We start from the raw sequence: 19,753 nt of genomic DNA on the forward strand, positions 1-19,753 counted from the left end.
CCCAGCATCCCATTTACATCTCTTGGACTGTGTAAAGCTTATTTTTGGGTGAGAGTATAGCACTGTGTATATGTGACAGGTCCCCTGTAGCACCATAGTTCATTGTTCTAAGAGAGAAATGATTATACAAAAGCGCTTTTATTTTTAGCTGGTGCAAACCTACATCTGTCTGCATTCCAGAAGACAAACACATGACCTGACATCCTGACGTTGATGTGGCTTTTTGTACACACAGTAATACATCTCGGTGGCATTCTGGCCATGAAGGAGCCGTAGAGCGGCTGATACGCTGAGTGAGGTTGACGTGTTCTCGAGCAGGACAAGAGCAGATCAGTGCAGCGCTGTGATGTCTCTAGACGTCGCAGGGACTCTTACTGACAATCGCCACATTCTTCCCCTGGCATTTCTCGATTCCAGCCTCGCATTCACTCAGGTTTTGCTGCCTGCCATTCACCAGGACACAAATGCTGATCCCTTGGTCTTCACAGGTCCCGACTTTCCTGCAGACACATGTGTTGGTGTCACCTGGACACAGAGATGGCATTGGGTTAGCATTGCAGCAGCCAGCTACCGTACAGTGTATTATCATGTGATCAGTAATGCTGAAAGCACAATCTTGCATTTGGCTGCGGTACATTGTTTCAAGGTTCAGAATACCCATACAGTATGTCCACATGCAGAATGTCAGCACCTGGATCTCAACATGTTCTGAATGTCAACGTTCATCATTTTTACAAGGATTGGTGGTCAACTTGGTTCTGAATGTCAACATTCACAGTGTCGGCATTAACATGATGCATGTCAAACATTACCAGAAAGTCAATGGACAGTACGCACAGATGTCAATTGTGATGGTTTGTATTGCTGAGCCTAACCCTCATCCCGGCCTAACCCTAGCTATCCTAACAGCTGATCTCTAGCTATCCTAGCCACCTAACTCTTCTAGCGGTCTAACCCTAACTCTCCTAGCGACCTAACCCTAACTCTCCTAGCGACCTAACCCTAACTCTTCTAGCGGCCTAACTCTCCTAGCGACCTAACCCTAACTCTTCTAGCGGCCTAACTCTCCTAGCGACCTAACCCTAACTCTTCTAGCGGCCTGACTCTCCTAGCGACCTAACCCTAACTCTCCTAGCGACCTAACCCTAACTCTTCTAGCGGCCTGACTCTCCTAGCGACCTAACCCTAACTCTCCTAGCGACCTAACCCTAACTCTTCTAGCGGCCTAACTCTCCTAGCGACCTAACCCTAACTCTTCTAGCGGCCTAACTCTCCTAGCGACCTAACCCTAACTCTTCTAGCGGCCTGACTCTCCTAGCGACCTAACCCTAACTCTCCTAGCGACCTAACCCTAACTCTTCTAGCGGCCTGACTCTCCTAGCGACCTAACCCTAACTCTCCTAGCGACCTAACCCTAACTCTTCTAGCGGCCTAACTCTCCTAGCGACCTAACCCTAACTCTTCTAGCGGCCTAACTCTCCTAGTGACCTAACCCTAACTCTTCTAGCGGCCTGACTCTCCTAGCGACCTAACCCTAACTCTCCTAGCGACCTAACCCTAACTCTCCTAGTGACCTAACCCTAACTCTTCTAGCGGCCTAACTCTCCTAGCGACCTAACCCTAACTCTTCTAGCGGCCTAACTCTCCTAGCGACCTAACCCTAACTCTTCTAGCGGCCTGACTCTCCTAGCGACCTAACCCTAACTCTCCTAGCGACCTAACCCTAACTCTTCTAGCGGCCTAACTCTCCTAGCGACCTAACCCCAACTCTTCTAGCGGCCTGACTCTCCTAGCGACCTAACCCTAACTCTTCTAGCGGCCTAACCCTGACTCTCCTAGCGACCTAACCCTAACTCTTCTAGCGGCCTAACCCTAACTCTCCTAGCGACCTAACCCTAACTCTCCTAGCGACCTAACCCTAACTCTTCTAGCGACCTAACTCTCCTAGCGACCTAACCCTAACTCTTCTAGCGGCCTGACTCTCCTAGCGACCTAACCCTAACTCTCCTAGCGACCTAACCCTAACTCTTCTAGCGGCCTAACTCTCCTAGCGACCTAACCCTAACTCTTCTAGCGGCCTGACTCTCCTAGCGACCTAACCCTAACTCTTCTAGCGGCCTAACCCTAACTCTCCTAGCGACCTAACCCTAACTCTTCTAGCGGCCTAACCCTAACTCTCCTAGCGACCTAAACCTAACTCTCCTAGCGACCTAACCCTAACTCTTCTAGCGGCCTAACTCTCCTAGCGACCTAACCCTAACTCTTCTAGCGGCCTGACTCTCCTAGCGACCTAACCCTAACTCTCCTAGCGACCTAACCCTAACTCTTCTAGCGGCCTGACTCTACTAGAGGCCTAACCCTAACTCTCCTAGTTACCTAACTCTCCTAGCGACCTAACCCTAACTCTTCTAGCGGCCTAACTCTCCTAGCAACCATACCCTAACTCTTCTAGCGGCCTAACTCTCCTGGCAACCTAACCCTAACTCTTCTAGCGGTCTAACCCTAACTCTTCTAGCAGCCTAACTCTCCTAGAGGTCTAACCCTAACTCTTCTAGCGGCCTAACTCTCTTAGCGACCTAACTCTCCTAGCATGCTAACCCTAGGCTGCGGGAAGGGAAAGGGTTATGCTGCGGGGAGAGAGAGATAGGTTTAGAAAGCGGAGTACGAGGTTGGGGTTAGGCAATAGCAGGGAGGGTTAGGGTCAGGTTTCAGGGGGATGGGTTAGGGTTAGGCTGCAGGAAGGGATGGCTGGGGGGCAGGGGGAGGTTATGTATCTTTACCTGACCCCTGAAGGGATTCGCTCCTATGGGATACCGGTGTCGGTATTCTGACTGCCGGTCATCCGTATCTATCCCCTTATGGGAAGAGCTGTTCCGTGTGTACGTATTCACCGCTGTTTATCCAAGTTTGTGTAAAATTTTATATTTATATAAACCTTCTTTTAACACTTTACTTTTAATTATTCACAGCAAAATATTAATAGTAACGTTTTATATGTAATATAAAGACAAGTATATGATAAGCTGTTTGGCATTGTGGATATTCAGTACCATAGCCTTTTGGTCATTGTTCTGCAATGATGAAGCAGAGTACAGTACGCTGTGAATATGATGCACACGGCAGAAAAGGGATTAATCTATGGAATATGTGATGGTGAATGGCAGTGATTAACTGGAGTGAGCTCATTTAAATATTGCAATTTATTAAATGTAGGCCTCTTTTCCATAATTACTTTCTGCTTGTCACCATTCTGTTGAATAGCAGAATTTCTTTGGGGATTTATAATCATACAAAGCACTTCTTGTGACAAGTAGTCTCTCATTTATGTGTCTCTTATTCATTTAACATATGTTGGAATCTGCTTTAAATGGACCAAGAACAAATTGCAGAATATGTATCAAGCTTTTTAAATCGTATTGATGGCTGAGTGCCTAATTTTTAATATTTAATGAAAATTTAAAACTGAAACACGTACTATGTTATATTACAAAGAATACTAATGGACCCATTAAATGATCATTTTCTGTCTCTACCGCTGTGCCCACCTACTTCTATATGTAGATACCCCAATCACAATGAAGGTGCATGACCACAGAATAGTACCCACATTTTAAATTATGCTACATGGTGACACAATATAATTCACATTACACCAACCATGGTGCCCTGGATTCACATTACACCACATAGTAGTGTCCCTTATTCACACTGCACCACACAGAGTGTTCCTATAAACAATTTCCACAGTAGAACTGCCCCCTATAGACAGTGCCCAGAACAGTAGTGCCCCTTACACATAATGCCCACAGTAGTAATGCCGCTTATACACATAATGCCCACAGCAGTAGTGTCTCTTACACATAATGCCCATAGTAGTAGTGCTGCATATCCACATAATGCCCAGAAGTGGCAGATATCCATATTATGCCCACAGTAGTAGTGCCCTTTACACATAATGCCTACAATAGTAGTGCAACTTATACACATTATCCCCACAGCATTAGTGCCACTTATACATATAATGCCCACAGTATTAGTGTCCCTTACACATAATGCCTACAATAGTAGTGCCGCTTATCCACATAATGCCCAGTAGTAGTGCCGGATATCCAGATATTGCAGACAGTAGTAGTGCCCCTTACACATAATGCCTACAATAGTAGTGCAACTGATAATGTCCACAGTATTAGTGCCCCTTATACACATAAAGTCCACAGTAATAGTATCCCTTATAAATGTGGCCCACAGAAGTAGTGACACTTATACACATACTGCCCACAGTAATAGTATCTCATACACATAATGCCCATAGTAGTAGTGCCACTTATACACATAATGTCCATAGTAGTGCCAGATATCCATATTATACCCACAGTACTATTGCCCCTTACACATAATGCCTACAATAGTAGTGCAACTTATACATATAATGCCCACAGTAGTAGTGCCACTTATAAATATAATGCCCACAGTACTGGTGCTCTCTGCCAGAAAGTGTATTGGTGTCCCCCATATTTGAAATGGGAACAGCGCATGTACTTTATGTGTATCATTTCCACATACCCTTCATGTACCTTATGCCCATGACCTCCCCTAACTGCTTATATCTTTTTTGCCTATCACTCCCCCCACCACTGCCACCCAAATTGTGTGCCTAGGCACCCTGGGGTGCCTCAGGACACTTGCAGGGGTGCCTTGGATTGGTGGACCAGGGCCAATTCAAATTATGTATGGTCAATGTAAAAGGCAAAACCAGTCATTGTGGCTGAAATAATTATAACATATTTGGATCAGGGGCATAGGGAGGTTAGTTCCAGTGGAACACGAGCTCCAGGAGCCATAAACTGTAGAGGGTGCTGTGCTGCCTCTCTCCATTCCTGCCAGATGCAGCTTCTGTCTCCTATCCCCTCCCTGCTGGGGCAGCTGTGTATATGAAGCTGTGGAGCTGCTGCCTGCATGTAGATGGCGCCGCAGAGCACAGCTCCTCTCAGCTCCACTGATCTTCCTATTTCGCTATTTCTTAGTGAATTAATGGCTCATAAGTTTGTATTGAATTGATAGAGTAGCTATTAAAGGTCCTTGTGAATGGGCTTGTTAGTTTCTAGTGAGTTGATAGACTTGATAGTTCTTAGTGGAGCATTCATTCTATTGAATAGTTATTCAGTCCATAACATGGAAGCTCCCTTGTTCCTCAGTAATATTACCAGCACTTAGCAGGGATGCCATTAGGAATTTTGGGGCCTGGGACTGATTTCCAGTCCGGGCCCTCCCCCCTTCTCACTTCAAATACTGCCCCCGGCTCCTGCTCCCCCATCCCCTCTTCCTCTGTGCTGCTTGCGCTGTGCTCAGTGCACTGAACAAGGTAGGTCCCAGAGCACAGGCATCTTCAAATTAAGGATGCCGGCAGCCAATTAAAACCCAGCACCGGCTGGTGAGCTAATCAGAGCTTGCGTACCAGCAGCCGCTCTAATTGTCTAATGGTATGCGAGCTCTGATTGGCTCAAAAGCCAGTGCAGCATTTTAATTGGCCACCGGTGTCCTGAGTTGAAGAAGGCTGCGCTCTGGGACCTGCCTTGTTCAGCGCACTGAGCACAGCGCAGGCAGCACAGCGGAAGTGCGCCCCGGAGCGTCCCTTGGCTTTTCTTATCATTATGCAAATTCAAAGTACACAGGGGAGGAGCATGGTCAGATAATGTCAATGTCCATTCCCTATGAGCGCAGCATGGAATCAATCATGAACACATCCATGGCGAGCTTCATTTAGCTTCTTAGATTACCTACCTGAGCCGCGCCGCTGAACCAGTTCTTATTTCTTACCCTGATATATGCCAGTTCCATTTCCCTAACTTGCACGTTCTACTTTTCCAATCAATTCTCTTTGTCTGTGCATCTACTAGTACTGAGCAATCAGCAGAGACCCTTACCTGAGCAGGTTTCCCATAGGTGGCATGCGTCACATGACCTTCCTGCCGAGACCGGGAATTTGCAGTTTGCATCTACAGTCACGGTGTATTGCCACCCTGCGCATTCGAGGGCATGAAGTTTGCAGACTGAGAGGGCAACATTTTTGCCCTTTTTATCTATGGCACATACTGGCAGCGAGGAGCTGAAATGAAATAGGAATTGTTAGTGCGTGATTCATCATTGTGTTCTATGTGTAAAATTGGTATATTAGGTCGACACCAAAAGGTCAAATTGCCAAAAAAGATTGGCGCAAACAAAATGTTGACATGCCAATTTTTTATTCATTTTTAAAACGTCTTCATACAGTACTTTAACATCCACTTGGTCTCTGATTTGGAGGCCTGATTCAGACCCATTAGTAGAAGTGCGGAAATCGCCATTTCCCGAATTCTATGCATGCACACACACACACGTACACGGTGGTAGGCGGCAACTGACCCTTTTTTGGGGAGTGACCCAAATAACGCAGTAATGCCCGGACCGCTCAGAAAAGGGGCCCCTGGCAGCTATGTGACATCACATGTAGCTGCCGCTGCAACCAGAAACATGGGAGGCTTTACAACTAGGCTGCACAGTCAGGGAGAAGCCGGTAATGTATGAGCGCTTCTCTGTGTAGCAAAGTGCTTGCACTTAAGAGATGCCCCCGCAAAATATTGCGGGCACATTGTGGGAGGAACCCGGTGGTCGGAGAGGTCTAGCCCTGTGCTGGTTGTCACCCCCCCCTGAAAAGGGAGCACAGCGCTGCAGCGTTACCCGGTAGTGCAAGCATATAGCTGTGTTCCCCGTCAGATGCTAGAGGTCAAATATGACGAGGAGTGCGGTGGAAGGCGGCGGGCAGAGGAGTGCGGGGAAAGACGGCGGACAATTGAGTACATGTGCTTAAAAGCACATTCAATCTGGTCCCAATCACGACTGATGATCATAGGACCAACCATTTGACCCGCGGGACCAATCATTGCACGATTGTGTGCAGTCTTCCAACCCCTCAAAATTTGTACGCTTGTGTTCTGGTGTATGGGGGTCTTCAGAGGTGGGGGGGTCACAAAGGAGGCAAAGTCGTGACACAAAGTGTAGAGAGTACCCTGCTTGGGAGAACTTACAGATTACCATCTGTTCAGACGCAATCTGTGATAAAGCTGGATCATTGGGTATGAAATAAGGTCCTCATGAAACCGCGCATCTATTACCAATAATAAGCCATTGATAAAAGCGTTGGATGATGGAGAACTGCATGATGGGAATATTTGATAGCTTGCCAGTTTGTTGCACATCTGGATCTTTAAATGGTTGCAACCGAGTGCCCGCTGGGCCATTCAACAATGACAAATGGTTAAGGCACAGACTTGGGAGCCTATGTACTAAGGGCCTGATTCAGACCTGATTGCGGTTGTGTGAATTTGCAGAGGACTGCGATCAGATAGCCTCCGCCCAGACAGAGTGAGATCCCGCATGGTCTGGCTGTCAGCATGGACTGTGCTGATAATAGCCCTCCAAAAATGGCCACCGCCTTGGAGGAAACTGATGCAAGAGCTCCTACAGAACCTCTAGCGTCTATCAGGGAAGCACAGTGTGTATAGCTCTACCTTAGAAGTGCCGGATACCGGGAACGCTTGCATGCCTGAAAGCATGTAACCCCTGGCAACGAGTATGTAACACTGGCAATGAGTATGAAACCCCTGTCAACGAGCATATAACTCCTGGCAATGAGCATGAATCTGCTGGTAATGACAGGAAGTGCAATATTTCTAGTTATGCCATTGGATAAGTGTGCTGTGGGGGTGTAGACAGAAGCTGTGGGCTATACAGAGGTGGGCGTATGCATTGATGACTGACATTTCAGAATCACAGTGGTGACTGCTACTCCCACCAATGAATCAATGGTCCCATGCAGCTGCAAGGTCACAGCCAGGCTTCAGGCTCATAGTCTATATTTATTCATCAGCACGCAGATGCAGAGCCAATGCATGTGCTGCCGCTACCCATGTCTATATGCTGTGCCAGGGACAGCATAGCTCCGCATGAAGTGAATGTGGAAAAACAGGACCAGGACTTAAAGCAGCAACAGCAGCAGGACTGATTAGGTCCAGTCCAGGTTTTCCTAAAGATCTGCTGGAATCATGGTTTGGCTAATTAACATCACCTGCGATTTCCTGTAAAATGTCTATTTAGAGCAGAGGGTCAGAGTTCCCCCAATGCCAGTTAATAACTAGGCAATAGGCTTGGGGTGTGTGGACTACGCTAGGGACCGTTGGGAGTGTGTACTGCATTTTGCCTGCTGGAAAACCTGCCATGCTGTAAGCTGTGATTTGCCAAGCTGTCAGACCCGTATACTGTCAACCTGCTACCAATAAAGAAACCAACTTTATCCCGTGTCTGTGATTTTTGCCACAATGCCAATTTGCAATCTTATGGAGGGGCACCTGCAACCATTTTTAAAACTGGCCTGAACGTTTATGTTTTCATTGATACATGATATGTAGTCCCGTGAGAGGCGGAAGATTATCTCCTTAATGGACGTATTAAACTGCATTTAGAGAGAGAGATTCCAGCTCCTTCATATAACTTTGCAGTCAATGTATTCTCTAACAAATTAGTAATCACTGCTCGCTGCATACGCTGGTGCAAGAAACGTATTGATCTCCACATATAACTGAGGATTACAAGGCTGTTCTAAGCCCGGCAGTTGATATATACATTTTGTATTCACTTAATTGCATACGCTAAATAACATAATGTTTCCTCTGGGAAACCTTCACTGAAAAATCCATATCATCACTTAATAGAATATAAAAACAGGCAGCACTAAGTTATGCATTCATCCTAGTTCATGCTATTTATGCCATGTAGGATGGGGCTGCTGCTGGCCGCGATGTCGGTACCGGCCGTCGTCGTTCACCTGCTGCTCCCTCTCTCCTCTGCGGCTCCGGAGCCTGTACGATGCAGATAACAGGCACCGGAACTGGCGCATGTGCAGTATCAGTCTTGGTACTGCGAAGCGCATGCCCCAGGTTCTATGGGCTGCTTCGGCTGTAGCCAGGGAGAAGGCAGGGCTAAATTGCATAATTTAAGCCCCACCCCTGCTTGATGATGTCAAGCTCTCCACCCCCCTACCCCCCACCACCGCCTTGGAAGACCCTCAGAGTAGTTTCTCTCTGGGGTTTCTCCCGGAGAGAAGTGAGAAGTAGGACAGTATGATTTGAGGCACCAGAATAAGGGCCTAATTTAGACCTAATTGTAGTGAGGAGGCGATTTATATTTGACCTGTATTGGATCATCCTATTTGACTAGTAGGAATTGTCTACTGACATAGAGCTTGGGCTTGCAGACTGGATTTAATTGTTGTATTAACAAGAGACTGCAAGTATTGATCTCAACCAGGTGTTTGGACTGAGGATGCTGTCAATCATTGACAGTCTCATGCTGTCTCTGCATCCTGTGTCGCAGGACCCTTTTGCACACACGCAGAACAGGCCCTGCGCATGCACAAAGTACCAGATATTGGTTGATCAGAGCACAAAATCTTTTGCTCCTGAACAAGATCCTAGATGCATTACATCAGTTTCTGCTGCTTTTTTCCCTTTTTTTCACGCACATGTCGATTTTAAAGGTTTTTTTTCCTGCTAATGAATTGTGAGATGGTGTACCACTAATTGCGATTTTATTTACTGTATGTTATAAAATAAATTTGTATTAAACATCCCATCATCTTACATGTCCTTTTCCAACATGTATCCCTTTAACATTTAAACATTTCCTTAATCTAATACCTGAAATAATGACTCGGAGACTTAGGTTTGGCAGAACTTGTTAACTGATTTATTTTTGTAGATTTTTAATTAATTTTTATTGTTTTATTAATTGATTAATTAATTAATGGTGGCCAAGAAAGAACGGCTATTAACTAAACTCCACCCCAACTACCAACGTAACTGGCCTAAACTCATAACAAGCGGTATCCAACTCAACCTTGTCCCCTTGACTACCCACCCCTCCGGGTGAGGTCGCTGACCCCGACACGGGTGTTACAGCAACAGGCCTAAATCAATGAGAGGTGAGTGCACCGAAAACAAGCCATGTACGTAAACTCAATAACTGATATCTAACTAATTTATTCAAAACTGCCGTTCTTTCCCGCCTATCAGCTAACGCGATTAAAACAAACCACTACCTCCACCCAAACCCAACAGGGAGGGCGGGCGGGAAATTCCGCAGGAAGAAGAGGAAGCCTCCTCCCCTTCCTGCTCCTATATTCCTTTTCCTCTGGCCAAACCTCCCTTTCCCATAGGATCCCCAAGTCACATGCCTGTATGACACGCAGCTGAGGGATGTTTAACCCTCTACATGCCTATGCAGGCACTCCGTTCTTCTTATCTGAATATAACCTGCAAGTACACATTGCTCCCTGTAGTGTTTTGTATGATAAAATTATAGTGTATTTACATTTTTTTTTTTTTTACAAGATATATTTTTATTCTGAATTGTTATTGTGACTATTCTCATATCTGGTCCAGTTCAGGGAGATTATAGTTGGTAATAGAATTTAGCAAAGCGCCCCATTGAGGGGGCGTGTTATGCTCCTCCCAAAGGGCGTGTCTAGTTCCTTATATGGAAATTGAGAACGTGGCACCTAGAAGCGTGGGTGTGTACTGCTACATCTGAGGGGAATCTTGTAAAATTACTTATATCCACATGTAGATGAGCCCCAAAGCAGTTAGTAAGAGCTACTATACTTGGTAAAGTGCTGGGAAATGGTGCTGATGATTCAATGTAAATATATCTATCTCTCATTCCTTTTCTCCCAAAAATGTAACAGTGTAATGTGGGCTAGGTGACATGAGGGAGATTGCTAGACTAATGAGGGAGAGAGGGAGATTGCTGCTATGTCAGGGGGTCTCCTGCAGAATGCAGGAGGGGAGGCAGCTATGAGCTAACCACAAATATTAAGTATCACTGGAATGTATGTAGAATAGACCGCAGCATGAATCTCCGGTCCCTGCTGCGATCCCTCCTGGGGAATGCAAAGTTGCCGATGTATCAACATCGGGCAGCAGCGCTTCGCATCCCTTGGCTACCGCCATTCTAAGATGGAGGTAGTCCATTGTAGCCTATGTGCTACATACCGCACTGCTGCCAGGGCAATGCGGTCAGTGGGGGGTCAGCACTAACCGCGCATGCACAGACCCCCGGCACCGGGCTCAGCACATCGCAGAGATGGGCTCTTTTCTGAGCTCTGTCCCTGCGCTTGTGGGATGATACGTCTTGATGATTTTTACATTACATGTAATATTCCGCCCAGATCGCATTGTAAATGTGATAAATCATAAATGGGCCCCTGATACCCCTTTCACATTGCAGCTGTAACACGGTATATTGCCGTTTTTTTAGTACTTTAAAACGTTTCCAGCAGCAATGTGAAAGCTACATTGTCAATTTACCGGTTACAGAAAACCGGCATTTTGACACGTGTTAAAAGGAGGATCCTACACGGTTCGGAGCCGTTTCACCTGCAGTGTGAACAGCTCAGAAACGGTATTTGCTATAAATGATAACCACACTTGATCCCCGCCCACAAGCAGGAAAAAAAACATTTAAAATGACATTGTATGGCTTTCTATGGGTGAAACGGGTTGAATCTGAAAGGTACAAAACGGTATTTAAACTGCAATATACCTTTACATCATGCAATATGAAAGGGGTTTAACTGGCTTTTGACCAGTTTTAAGACACGTTTAGAAAAACGGGTTGAAAGCAGGTTTTTGCAATGTGAAAAGGGTATTATTGATGTATCAAAATATGGGCGAGGCCTGGATTAAGGTCTCTGGGGCCCCAGACAATTAATTTAAGTGCCCAGATCAATAAAATTGTCAATATGATACTGTAGAAAAAAGCGTTAATCACACACCATTGATCCCAGTTCAAAAACTATAATTTCAATAATTTTGATTGAAAATCTACAATTAGTAACTTAAAGTAATCAAATCAACTAACTGAATTTGGGGGGGGGGGGGGGGGGTGGCGGCCATGTGGCCGGGCGTCGTTAAGGTGCTCGCTAGGAAGTGAATATACTCTGCCTAGCGAGCCAACCTGAATAATGTTCACAATTCATGTTTTGGTCGGATGTGGGACCATTTGTAGACAACAAGTAGATAGACAGCCATTAGGTTGACACCATTAGTTCGACAACTCAATAGGTCGACATGCTTTTAGGTCGACATACCATTAGGTCGACATGTCATTAGGTCCACATGTCATTAGGTCGACATGTCATTAGGTCGACACTGCCATTAGGTCGACAGTCAAAAGGTCGACAGTCAAAAGGTCGACATGGTTTTTTTCACTGTTTTTTGGCCGAAATGTTGACACAGTCGACATGGACACAGTTTGAAGTGAACCGCAGCCCCTCGCATCGCTCGCAATGCTTCGGGCACGGTGCCTCGCTGCGCTCGGCACACTATTTTATTCTCCCGCCACGCCCTAGTGGATAGTAGGGCATGAAATACCACTTGTCGGCACATGTCGGCTCAGAAAACAGTGAAAAAAACCATGTCGACCTTTTGACTGTCGACCTAGACACTGTCGACCTAATGGCAGTGTCGACCTAATGACATGTCGACCTAATGACATGTCGACCTAATGGTATGTCGACCTAATGACATGTCGACCTAATGGTATGTTGACCTAAAAGCATGTCAACCTATTGAGTTGTCGACCTAATGGTGTCGACCTAATGGCTGTCTATCTACTTGTTGTCTACAAATAGTCCGGATACCGTTTTGGTCACTGGTAAAGTTATTTATGAGCGTGCAGGCAATAAGAAAGGTACCTGAACTCCGTTCCACCCCCCCCCCACCACCCCCCCACCCCCCCCACACACACACACAGTTTAACCCCTGAAAGCATGAGAGAGGCTGCAGATGTATGTACTGTAGTCTGTATGCGCGTCGCAGAGTCTGTCTTCCATGGGAAAAAACTCTGACAATTTATATTACACTTAATACTTGCCTAAAGGAGGAAAGGCTAAGATTTGTCAGTAATATAAAATGTAATCATAACAAATTACATTATAATTATTTCATCATAAATAAGTTGATTTGGTTTTTAAAGGGAAATGCTCCCGGTCTGCCTTATCCCCTTGTGTGATTCCTTTCATCTGGGGCTTGTGGTGAAGCTCCTTTGTAGTTCCAAACGTTCCAGTAATCATCAATGAGTTTATAGACATTGTAGTTTATTTAAATCACTGTTATTATACCCTTTTGTTGCATAAATTGAATAAAACAATTAGCTCTCATTTAATGTCCTTTACTTTGTAGTAAATGGAACGTATTCACACAGGAGGGAAATGTTACCAGTGGAGTACCCCAGGGATCTGACCAGCGCTCAAATATCTTTGTTGATGACATTGCAAACGGTACTGCAGGGAAAGTATGCCTTTTTGCAGATGACACAAAGGAATGCAGCAGGGTAGGTAGAAGAACTGTCCTTGTGTTAATAATCGCATACGGCCAAACTGCTGCGTCACCGTATCTTACAGCACACCAGGAACCTTTGCATTCTGGTGGACTTTATGCAATAAAGAATATCTATCCTTGTGTGTTCCCTATAGATTGTAAAGCTTGCGAGCAGGGCCCTCATACCTTTGACTGTCTGTAAATACCCAGTTTGTTGTATCACTGTCGCCTTTGTAAAGTGCAACGGAATATGCTTTGCTATATAAGAAACTGTTAATAAATAAATAATAAATAAATAAATATGCGATTATTAACAAAGCGGTACCCGGCAAATGCTGGCAATGGGGGGGGGGGGGGGGTTAATGCATATGCTAGTGCATACTGTATGCGATTATTATGGGATGGGATGGGATGAGGCGATGAGTGGGTGGGCCCGGTGGAATCCGGGAGGTTCGCCTACCTTTCCAGGGGGACAAGGGGGGTACCAGATTTGCGGGACCCTCCCGGCCAATGCGGGAGGGTAGGCAACCCTGACATCTGTAATATATATACAGTATATAGAGAGATATATAAACATACACATTACCCGCATTCATATGGCATTTTGCAGGCACACTGAGAATCCTCCAGCTTTTCCCACGGTTTGCATTTGGGAACCTCCACCTTTGGAGTGGGAGTCACAGCTGCAATATTGTAGAAATATTACTGTTAAAAAGTATACTTCACGTGCGCAATATCTGTGAGTCATTTTGTTTCTGTGCAGGGTAAATACTGGCTGTTTTCTTTTTTACACTGCAAATCCAACTCTCTCTGTTACATTTCTTATTCAGATGGTATTTACAGGACATACGTTTATAAAGCTTGTGTAATATATATATATATATATATATATATATATATATATATATATAAATAAAAGTTCACCTGAGTGATCACAGTTTATTTTTGTGACATTAATAATCTATGCAGCCTAATGGGCCCCATACATCAGCAATCACAATTTATGGATTTCCAGATACAGGGATTTTTTGGCCAGATAAATGGATTTTACAATCTATATGACTTTGCCCACACATTACAGATTTATTTCAGTGATCGGCAGATTTTTCCATCTAAAGATTGCATCTTCATATCTGGAAATTGCCCAATCGATTGCTGTTCATAATGTAAATAGATGAAAAATAAAAACCTGATTGAGCAATCGATTGGCGATTTTGATTGGGATTGCCAAAAGGGGGAGCCCACACATCTAAAATTAATTGTGGCAATCATCTCCATATCTGAAAATTGTCACAATTAATTGCTGATGTATGGGGCTCTTAAGTCACATGACACGAGGATAGCGCATAGAGGACTGCTGTACTTACTGTTCTTTGTACATTGGATGTTATTTACATTAGGATTCCAAGTAAGGCTGGATGTGCACTGCGCCTGGGCTGAGCCACTTAATTCCAGGTCAGATGAGCAAGATAGTTTTATTTTGTCCCCTATCTGGTAAAAGGTTTTCATTGGGACATAGCGAACGTGTTCTCCGAGAGCAGGCCTGGGACACAGCAACCCTAAGGAAATAGATTTAAACATACAAAACATTGGATGTATGAAGTGCACTTATAAACATAAGTGTATGACACCAAGGGGCTGATTCTGGTCAACTCAGTCAACTGCAAGGATCGCAGCTTAACAAGTACCAAAAACCCCATGTCGACCTTTTGAATGTCAACCTTCCCCATGTTGACCTAATGCTTGTGTCGACCCAATGATCCTGTCGATTTAACCCATGTCGACCTTCAGTCATGTCGAATTTCCTGCATGTTGACCTTGAATTATGTCAACCTTAATGCATATCGACCTAGTGGTGTGGACCTAATGCTTGTCGACCTACTTGCTGTCTACCCAATGACCCATGCCCCTCTGTATGTATATCTTAGTATCATACTATGTGTTTCAAACAGAGATATTTGTTTTTTTCAAGATAGGTCCACCCTCAGCCAATATCCTACAATAAGTATCTGCCTTACTAAAACGATGCTAAATGAATCATAGGTAGAATCTGATTGGTTGCTACGGGCAACATTCTAGCTTCAATAGAACTCCCATCTTAGTTAATGTACCCCCCTATGTCTGGATCACTTATGTGTAGCAACCATCAGAGATATTTGTTTCAACAAACATTTAAAACCATCACACCCGGCGAATCAGACGTGTCCGAGAGATAAGCAGCCAGAATTTATCCTTATTTCCCATGAGTCTCTATCAGTCAATAAAGGCAATGCTATCCCCATTAATTACTACACGTTGGGTATATACTTCTCCTTGTAGCAGTGTGTGTGTGTAACATGTGTCTGCATGTAACTGCCAGGCCTATATTAGCGGTCTAATCAACATTTATTACATTTTGCACTATCACTGAATAAGATCAATCGCAGACTGTAACTGCTCCAATTCCCGACAGAGAACTCAACCTATATACCAGATTCATGTGTTTGTCAATGAGGGTCATTAACCACTGCTGTGGCACTGCATTGTATGCAGTAAAGGCTCCAGAGCAGGGGCTGGAGCTCAGTTCAAAATTCAAATGGGGGGGGGGGGGGGGGAGCAACTGCCACAGACTTCCATTCCAAACTGACCCACGGCCAGTTGATGTGTATCCTCTATTTGAATTTTGGACTCTGCTGCAGCCATTCCTCTGGAGCCGCCAATGATTTTATGATATAAAGAATGGAATGACTAGGAGAGAAGTGGGGATGTCCTTGGGAAGCACTTCGGCATCCAATAACAATGCAGGGTTGGCAGAATTAGCTGGAATATAGGATCTGGTTAGAGGAGGATCCAGTATCTTTTTCCGGATCTTCTCGCCCTTCCTCCTTTTTTTAGTGGTGGTGGTGGGTGGGTTTAGCTGTTTAGTTGGAAAGAACGGCCATATTTAAGGGTTGATTGATTGTTCACGGTTGTTTCTTGGTGCGCTCACCTTCATTGACTAGATGCATCTGCTGGATCAACCAGTCGGGGACGGCGACACCACCCGGACAGTAAGTAGTCAAGTTAGAAGGTGTTGTTAGGCTGTTGTTTAGGTAGGATAGTTATGGGCGTGATCTGAACATAGCCGTTCTTTCTTGGCCACCATTATTTATTATTATTATTTATTTAATTAAGCATTCAAGTTTAGAGATGTTTAAAAAAAATTTAGCTCACATTTTCTGCCAAACCTACTGTAAGTCTCCATTTCTTCATTTTAGGATAAGTTAAGTGTTAAGTATCATGCAAGCACAAGGTCATACATCAGTCGCTGGGATGTTGACTACTGTGATGATTTGTAATTATGCACTCACGTTGGCATTTCATGTCTCCAGCATGCCACTGACGATCTTCTTTGCATTCAGCAACAGGATTGCCCACCAGAGTGTAGCCATTGGTACAGGTATACACAATGCGTTTGCCAACAAAGTACGAGGAATCGTCATCCTAGTAGGAGAAGAAATTGAGGAATTATGATGGGTCATCTTAATGTATAGCCAGTGGCATAACTACTAAATTTGCGCCACCCTGCCAAAAATTTAATCAGTGCCCCCCCAGTAAAGTTAAATCCCCCCCCCCCCCCAACCCTACCTTACCCCTCCGCATGCCGCGTCTTGTCTGCGGTCCCGGAGCTCCACGAACTCCTGGTAATGAAAACTGACCCTCACAAAATGGCTCCCCCTAATAGCAGACCATTTTTAAGCCTTCTCCTCTTGCATCCTCAAAAACTTTCTGCTCTATGAGGGCAGCCATTTTTTGATGGTCAGTTTTCATTAGCATGTGCAGCAGGAGCCAGGAGAGCCGGGACTGCAGACAAGTAAATCTGCGGGTCCCGGCCACAGACGTGGCAGGCGGCAGGTGGCAGCGGCGTAACAAAAGCTCCCTGAACCACACACTTTCTCAGTGCCTCCCCGCCACAGCGGGGTCTGCAGGGCTATTGTTATGCCCCTGTGTATATTAATATAAATGTAAGACAGGCTTTGGGTAAAACTCAATGAAATGTGTGATTCCGTGATGTCAGTGACCCCCCCCCATGTTTTGAGTTTGGTTTTGATTCATCATCGTGTTTTGGTTTTGGTTATGGAAATCCACCCTTAAGTGTTTGTTTCAGATTCAGTTTTAGGTCCCTTTAAAAAAAAATCCAATTATTCAGGGGGAAAAATACTGATAAAAGTCATGTCATTTTTGCAATCAAAAATCTAAAATCCAGATTTAAAATCCAAATTCTAAGTTGCAGGAACATCAGAACCAGGACTCAGGGGTTTATGTATGAAGTAATGATAAGAGTGGAGAATGTGCCATGGCAACCAATCGGCTGCTGTGTATTATTTTATAGTATGCAAATTATACATGCTACGTCAGTGCTGATTGCTTGCCATTGGCAACCAACCAGGCTCACTACTCCATTCCATTACTTCACACTTAGCAGTGCATCGTACAGTCATAAAGTCATAAAACCATACATATTTATTTGGGGTAGTGGGGTAAATATACTAAGATGGGAGGAATATTGAAGAGGGGATGTTGCCCATAGCAACCTTTCAGATTCTACTTATTTATTTAGCACTTTCTAGAAGATAATAGATCAAATCTGCTTGGTTTCCCATAGCAACATCCCAACTTGAATAGAATTCCCACCTTAGTAAATTTACCCCAGTGTTTCTAACTAGATCCAACATCAATCAATGACAGACCACCGTGGATATGGAAACAGATCAGCGCGCTTGATACATTAGTCATATGCCCGCTATGTGTGGCCACACCCCATTCTTGTATGAGCACCAATTACCAAATGGAATACTTGGATGTGATATGAGTTCAAATATAGGGAGGTTGCCATTTTTGTATTGGGCATATACTGAAGTCGTATTGATTGTATCTAGAATATTTTTTAGCCAATAAAATGGCTGACCTAGAAAGGGTGACGGTTGGAGGTTGGTGAAAATGGAAAGCACAGAAGAGAACGACTTTAAGGTGCCCATACACTAGTAAGATTTATCTTCAGATCTGGCTGGTTGGAACAAAAACCTGGTAATGGATGAGTGGCAGTTTTTCAGCATTTCCAAGCAAAATGGTCAACTGTCATTTGCTCTCATCCATAACCATGGTTTTGTTCCAACAAGCCAGATCTGAAGATAAATCTGCGTGTGTATGGCCACCTTTAGGGAAATGATGGCAAAAGGGACAGACAGTGCAGCCACTAGCACAAGGAGCAGGTGAACATTATACCTGGACAAATCCATTTTCCAGGTCTGGAGGAGAAAGACAGAACTCTGTAGGTAAAATTTGGATATCGAAGCAGTGAGGTTTCACAGTGCTGCGGGGATATGAAAACCATATATTGTAATTAATGAAAAATAAATGGAACCAAACACTATTATGAAAGTAAATGATACTTATTGGCAGTTAATTTAGAAACATAGAATTTGACAACAGATACGAACCACTTGGCCTATCTAGTCTGTCCTAAACAGATATACATGTACACACGATAGTTCATTATTCGCTGAAAGCCAATTAGCCTACCAGTATATTTTTGGATTGTGGGAGGAAACTGGAGTACCCAGAGGAAACCCACGTAAGCACGGGGAGAATATACAAACTCCACACAGTTATTTGCATGGTGGGAATTGAACCCATGACCTCAGTGATGAGAGGCAGTAATGCTAACCATTACAACATCAGTAATGCCCAGTTTGCAAAAGCATGTATGCCACCGATAATGTTACGTAGTAACAACATACTATAAGTTGCACATGGTAACCTGAAAACTCACCACAGGTCATTAGCCATACTATAATAAGACCACATCCTTGGCCACGCCACCATAGTCCATGGTTTATGGCCAATGTGGAATACTTTTGCCATAGATGGTAGTGAACCAGATGGTTTCCCACCATTGATGGCGCAGCAGAACCAATGTTTTTTTTTTAAGGTGCCTAGACACTGAGCATAGCTCCGCCCCGACAACCCTTAAGCACCGCCCAAATGTTCTGATCATGCCACATGCCAGTCAGTAAAAGTAAATGGATGACCATCAATAGCTAATACTATCAATGGTTATCCATCACATAGTTTGTTACTATTGATGGCTGGTTGCAGTATCGCTATCGATGGCAACCATCGATGGTGACTGCACCGATGGCCATCACTACGCCACCATATTAACGTAGCTCAAAGAAATTCACTACAGTCATGCCACATAGTATTATACAACCCCATGTGATCTTAATCAGTCTCTGTGTACAAGCCAGTCATTTAAAATCATCAAAACTGCTTCAATTAATGACAACCACAGTTTTTGGTTCTTTATTAGTATGGAGCCA

At 44.5% G+C, this 19,753-nt stretch overlaps 1 protein-coding gene across 1 annotated transcript in view; it reads right to left on the reverse strand.

The window, feature by feature from the left end:
- Nucleotides 1-119: 119 nt before the first annotated feature.
- C7 (complement C7) overlaps nt 120-19,753 on the reverse strand; it is a 59,815-nt gene continuing 40,181 nt past the window's right edge. The window contains exons 13-18 of the mRNA XM_083154324.1: nt 18,657-18,744; nt 16,742-16,874; nt 14,780-14,971; nt 13,999-14,095; nt 5,925-6,106; nt 120-525 (exon numbers count right to left, since the gene is read on the reverse strand). Coding sequence (XP_083010450.1) covers nt 353-525; nt 5,925-6,106; nt 13,999-14,095; nt 14,780-14,971; nt 16,742-16,874; nt 18,657-18,744 — 865 coding nt within the window. The 3' untranslated portion in view covers nt 120-352. The remainder of the gene's footprint in view (nt 526-5,924; nt 6,107-13,998; nt 14,096-14,779; nt 14,972-16,741; nt 16,875-18,656; nt 18,745-19,753) is intronic.

This window comes from Crinia signifera, chromosome 1 (genome assembly GCF_055691185.1).
Source record: "Crinia signifera chromosome 1, ASM5569118v1, whole genome shotgun sequence".
In the NCBI taxonomy this organism is placed as follows: Eukaryota; Metazoa; Chordata; class Amphibia; order Anura; family Myobatrachidae; genus Crinia; species Crinia signifera.